The 6,019-nt window shown below is 44.2% G+C and overlaps 1 protein-coding gene across 1 annotated transcript; it reads right to left on the minus strand.

Annotated features, from left to right (window-relative positions):
* Positions 1-1,419: 1,419 nt before the first annotated feature.
* On the minus strand, positions 1,420-5,620 carry GINS3 (GINS complex subunit 3 (Psf3 homolog)). The gene is made up of 2 exons (XM_010283310.1): positions 5,382-5,620; positions 1,420-1,687 (listed from the first exon to the last, which is right to left on the minus strand). Exons 1-2 carry the CDS (start codon positions 5,466-5,468, stop codon positions 1,457-1,459), a joined length of 318 nt encoding a protein of 105 aa, XP_010281612.1. The 5' UTR covers positions 5,469-5,620; the 3' UTR covers positions 1,420-1,456.
* Between the last annotated feature and the right edge of the window lie 399 nt (positions 5,621-6,019).

Below are 6,019 nucleotides of genomic sequence, written 5' to 3' on the forward strand. Positions count from 1 at the left end.
AGCCAGCATGCTGTCCCCTCTCACCACCTCCAGAGCCAGAGCTTTCACTCCTCTGGCCAAGGAATGGCCAGGCACCCTTTACACTTGAGGTTTCCAGTTTGAAGTATCCAATATCCAGGTGCATCTGCAAGTCCAGTAACAACCGCTCCAAGATGTAGATCTTGCTGTCACCTCCCAGTGATTCCCACAGAAGAGGAAGTGTTCAGTATCATTACAATCTGGCTCCTCCACTTAGGTACTCTGCAAGGTCCACCTTCTGCAGATGCTCAGAAGCACACATAAGATGTCTAACACCTGCTTCCAAAGGACGACCATCCTGACGACCGCAGGAACTAAGTCCTACAGAGATAACCATCTGTTTTCTGTCTCGCAATTCAATGGGACTTCAGATGATCTAGGTTTAAGGGCATCCACACAGGATGATAACTACTGTGCTGTTTAGCAAGTTCCAACTCCAGTCACTCCTAATGGCAAGAATGACTTTTACTAGGATCATTTTGCTAGGATCAGAAGGAAGGAAACTCAGTTCATTTCCTCTGTCCCTTCTACTAACCAAATTTAGTAATCAGAAGAATTTCTCATGGGAAAACAGATGGCTCAGAGGTTGATAACGGGGAGATTTTTCCAATAAAGTTGCTGCTTCTGATCCAGTCCAGACTAACTCTTTGTTGCCTTCAGTCACCTCCTCTGCTTGTTTTACACAGGAGCTGAACACCCATCATGGAGACGTATCTATTGCAAAAGCCACTCACATCAAACAAGAACATTCTCCACCCCATGCAGCATGAAGTGCACAAGGGCCAGAAGAGAGAGAGGATGAGGCAGCATGTGAGATCTGCACGGCCACTTCACTTGCTACGTGGGTTAGTGCCCTGGAGAAAAATACCTTCTCTAACACTGTGTACAAAAGTCAGCAAAGAAAAACATTCCTGTCTCACAAAGAGTACCTGTTCCAGCTCAGTGTATAAGAAATGGCAAAAATTCAATGCGGTTTGTACCACATTTTTTCCACATCATTGTGGCTCTCCAAAGAACAGGGAACCTGGGAACAGCTGTTCCCAGGTGGCTAGAATGGGAAGGGCAAGATGAAATGCATAGAATTACACTTTTTTCCCCAAACAGAACCAGTATTGTAACTATCAGTTTGGAAGATAAAAAAAATAGATATTAATTACCCTTTCAGAAAATCCTGTCAGCCACCGAGCAAACATTTTAACTGCAAATCCTCAGGAGTGGTATGAGTAAGCTGTAAAGCTATCCAGTGATGTGATGTGATCTATTTTTTATACCCTTGCCATCTGCCTTTGAAAATCTGCACTAGGCTAATCGAAGATGTTACAGAGAAGAATTCCCATTAATGAACAGGCAGCCTGTCCTTCCCCAAAGCTGATTCTCTTCTGTAACAGACTGTAAACCTCCCGGTGTCCTCCACTGTAGCTGCACGTTCTTCAGGTTTTTAACCATCCATATCCGTCAGTTTTCTTTTCCCATAATTCAGGACCAGACTAGACGCTGTGATTTGAGAAGCCTGTCCCTTTTCCCAGCACTGGAAGTCATTCAGCCCTTTCTGGCCAGCTCGAAATAAGGCTCGCTCCAATTCATCCAGCCGAGCCACCAGCGCTGATACGTCTTCATTGTAGGCATTCTGAGAGGAGTCCATGATACGACGAAAACGGCTAATAAATGTCTAAAGAAGATAAGCAGAATTACTGACAGGTAAGACTGAGGCTTCTTCGGCTGGAATGCTACAGGCCTAAGCTTTCAAGACTGAAAAGCCAAACGTGTAGGCTCTAGCTCACAACTAGCCAAGGGCTTGCAAACAGCATAGCACCTGTTAACCTTGGCTACAAAGACAAACCATTTCCTGCCTGAGCTGGGAGAGCAAGTGCCTGATATTTTGGATGGGAAGCAAACACAGAATTAGATTTTGGCTGCTTCCTAATGACAGGCTTGAGCAGATCGCAGGGTGTGACACAATTACAATCTATTCCGTCTCACTTCACAAGCAATCATTGCTTTAGAGCGGGTGGAATGAATCTCACGCCACAGCAGCTACTGCAGGAACACGCAAGCTGCAACTTGTGAACAGCCTGGAAGTTAAGCCAAACCGCCACTGTAAAGCATTCAGTATGCCAAAAAAACACTTAACCACGAAAAGAAGTTAAAAAAACAAATCTACAACTAATAAATAACATTTTAAAAAGCTAAGCAACAAAACATATTTAAGGATTTTTATTCCCCTCCTTATCTTTGTTTTTGGGAATAAAGTTAAAAAAAAAGGGGCAAAACTCTTTGAAAACTGTGCTTTGTTATTTCAGAAGTTGATTTTAAAACCATCAGAACTGTAGTATTTCAGAGATTTACTCATGGAATAAATATATTATAAATTAATAACTTTCATTTTGGCTTTGTCACCAAATAGTTATACTTCACATTTATAGTTCCTGAATATTTGGGGAGGGGGTTGGTCTTTTCTTTATTTTGTAAGTGAGCACAACTCCTCTCTTACTTGCTTTTAATAAAAAGAAAGCGTATCTTGCATGCTTTGATTTTTCTGTCAACAAGTGATGGGTGCTAGTGTGGCTTTTTTCCTAAGAAAGATGTCCATTAGCAGGAAGAGAAAATAGAAGGAAAGGTGTGGTCACCTCCTTAATGCAGAAAGCAAGCTTTCAGTGGACAACTCCAAGAAAGCAGCCGTGCTTTAACACCTCTTTGCATCAGCCTTCACTGAAAGAAGAGAGAAAAAAAACATAAAAAAGAAAAAAAAAAAAAAAAGCCAATAGCAATCATCCCAGACTGCTTAGAGAGCTGGCTGCAGATATCTCCGAGCTGTTAGTGGTTATCTTTAAAAGCTCAAGGAGCACAGAATTCCGGAAACTGGCAAAGATGGTATCTATCTTTTAGAAGAGAATGGGGAGATGGAGAGGCAGGAAGGAAGAGCCACGGAATTATAAATCCATCAGTATCAATTCCTGGAAACACACTGGAACAAATAAACTATACACAAACTTCTGCATGAACATGGAAGAGTAACAGCCAACATGGACTTGCCAAGAACAAACTTTGAGAGACCAGCCTCATTTCCCATTACGTCCGGATGCTAGGCCTTACAAAGGGCGGAAAAGCAGCAGATAGGTATCTATCACGGCGCATTCTTGCGGGATTTAGCTAAACCGCCGGTAGGTAGGTGATCAGTAAAGACAATTACCCACAGCTCCTGTCAGGAGGGAAGAACATATTGAGTGGAGTTCAACAGGGATCTATCTGGAACTGAGCACTGTTTGATAGATGGCTCGATGTCCAAGTGGAGACCAGTGCCGAGCGGCATGCCTCAGGGATCGGTATTAGGACCTGTGCTGTTTTAACACTTTGTCAGCACAGTGGGATCGAGGGCACGCTCAGCAAGTTTGCCGATGACACCAAGCTGTGTGGTGCAGTCGACACGCTGCAGGGAAGGGATGCCATCCAGAGGGACCTTAGCAGGCTTGAGAGGTGCGCCTGTGCAAACCTCATGAACTTCAATGAGGCCAAGTGCAAGGTCCTGCACAGGGGCTGGGGCAATCCCAAGCATGATGCAGAGAATGGATCGAGAGCAGCCCTGAGGAGAAGGACTTGGAGGTGTTGGTTGATGAGAAGCTCAACATGACCCAGCAAAGTGCGCTCCGAGCCCAGAAAGCCAACTGTATCCTGGGCTGCATCCAAAGCAGCGTGGCCAGCAGGTCGAGGGAGGTGGTTCTGCCCCTCTACTCCACCCTGGTGAGACCCCATGTGCAGTACTGTGTCCAGCTCTGGGACACCCAACGTAAGGACACGGACCTGTTGGAGCAAGTCCAGAGGAGGCCACAAAGATGATCATAAGGCTGGGGCACCTATCCTATGAAGACAGGCTGAGAGAGCTGGGGTTGTTCAGCCTGGAGAAGAGAAGGCTCTGGGGAGACCTGATTGCAGCCTTCCAGTACCTAAAGGGTGCCTACCAGAAAGCTGGAGAGGGACTTTTTACAAGGGCTTGTAGTGACTGGACAAGGGGTAATGGATTTAAACTGAAAGAGGGTAGATTTAGAGCAGATATAAGGAAGAAATTCTTCACTATGAGGGTGGTGAGGCACTGGAACAGGTTGCCCAGAGAAACTGTGGATGTCCCATCCCTGAAGCATTCGAGGTCAGGTTGGATGGGGCTCTGAGCAACCTGATCTAGTTGAAGATGTCCCTGCTCATTGCAGGGGGGGTAGACCTAGATGATCTTAAGATCCCTTCCAACCCAAACCATTCTATGATTCTATATTAATAGATATTAATATTAATAAGCTTACTAAAGGAACAGAAGTTACGCTTATTAAATTGGCAAGCAACATACAGGAGAAGGAGGAAGGATGACTGCAAGCATGCTGGGAAGCAGAACTCTTAATTCATAATGATCCTGACAAATTAGTGTGAAAACAATAGGATATAATTGAGCTGTGACTAACGTAAGGTTTTACATTAAGGCAGAAACATGGAACCATACAAATGCAGGAAGAGGAATGACTGTCTGCGTATGCAATCTGTACCGCCTGACTGTGGACTGCAAACCGAATGCTTATCAACATCACCCTATCATGAAAAACAAGATGCTGCACCACGATGAACAAAGAGCGTCATGGCCTCCAAAATTCACAAAGTAACCTTTCTTTCCATCAGCTGAAGTACTGCGCAGGAGACTGTACGCTGCTGTTCAGGGCACTGCACGTCACAGTGGATGCAGATCAACTGGAAAGATACCAGCAGTGCACAATAAGGACAATCAGGGGTTAGAAGACATCACCCACGAAGAGATACCAAATGAATTGGGACTGCTGCAGGAAGGAAGAGAATAATCTGCCCGCAGCATTTACTCTGTATGAGACAAACAGAATGGAGCTTGTATGGCTGCAAAGGAGCTTTGGTTTAGACGTGAGAGGAAGCCTTCTAAGATTAGTATGGCCAAAGCACTGAAACAGATTGCCCAGAGCAGTGTGAAGTCTCATCATTATAGAGCTTTAAAAACAGGGTAGAAAGTAGAAATAATAGAGGGTGAATTAATTCTGCCTTACAGCACAGACAGGATTAAATAATCTTACATCTCCTCTAGTCCTGTTTTGCAGGATTGTATGAAAATACCGTATTTACAGTGTGGAAACTCCAAGCTAAAATTACACTCCTGGATGTGTACTTGAGGCTTCCACCACCAGACTGTTCAGTGGCCAAAAGGGTCATTCTACAGCTTGATCTAGAAATCCCCATTCAATCCAGAAGTCGTTTAGATTGAAACAGGATATTCTTCCTGAAGACTGCTGAGCACCTGGGAACAAGAGGAAGATGGCAAAACATAAAACCAAATTTCAAGACTTCACTCAGATACTTGCCTGCAGGATCGTCTGAGCTATCTCAGGATTCTCTGGATTGTCAAAATTCAGGAGCTGGGAGCCAAATCCGTAGTAGTATGGTCCCATTTTATGCAGATCAACCACATTGGCATCGGCGCTGAACACTGTCCTCCAGGCTTCCTTATAAATCTTTGGCAGTTCCACAGAAATTATTCTTCTTTTGCTGTCATGTAGACCTTTAGCAAGCCACAGAGGTACTTCCAGCTTTGATCCCTGCAGGAATGAGAAAAATCAAAAGTTGTCCTTGCCATGAAAATACATGTAAAGCAGCCCCAAAGTCAAACAGTGAATTTTATTAATGAAGATCCAGCATTAGAAAAAGTGACTTTTGTTTTCAGGACAGTCTACTCTAATTGTAACATAAACCAGATGCACTTTAGAGGCATTAATTATTACTGCAAGTCTCTGAAAGTGGGGTTTTCTATTCATGTTGTATAATCTAATAATTGTCAGATTATTAAGCATCAGAAGAAAAAAAAACACATGCAAAATGCATACAATAAAAGTAAAAATAACTTTTTAAAGCTAGAAGCACAAATGTCCTTGCAACGACCCCAAAAACAGAGGGCCGCGGGGCCGGGAACGCGCGAGAAGAGGGCCGCGGCGCGGCAGCGAGC

Source organism: Phaethon lepturus, unplaced genomic scaffold (genome assembly GCF_000687285.1).
Source record: "Phaethon lepturus isolate BGI_N335 unplaced genomic scaffold, ASM68728v1 scaffold18183, whole genome shotgun sequence".
Classification (NCBI taxonomy): Eukaryota; Metazoa; Chordata; class Aves; order Phaethontiformes; family Phaethontidae; genus Phaethon; species Phaethon lepturus.

Coding starts and splice junctions, on each gene's coding strand:
- GINS3 (XM_010283310.1), bottom strand. CDS start 5,468: ATGGGACCATACTACTACGGATTTGGCTCCCAGCTCCTGAATTTTGAC. Junction 1,688..5,381: donor TAGCTCAGACGATCCTGCAG/GCAAGTATCTGA, acceptor TATCTTCTTTAG/ACATTTATTAGCCGTTTTCG.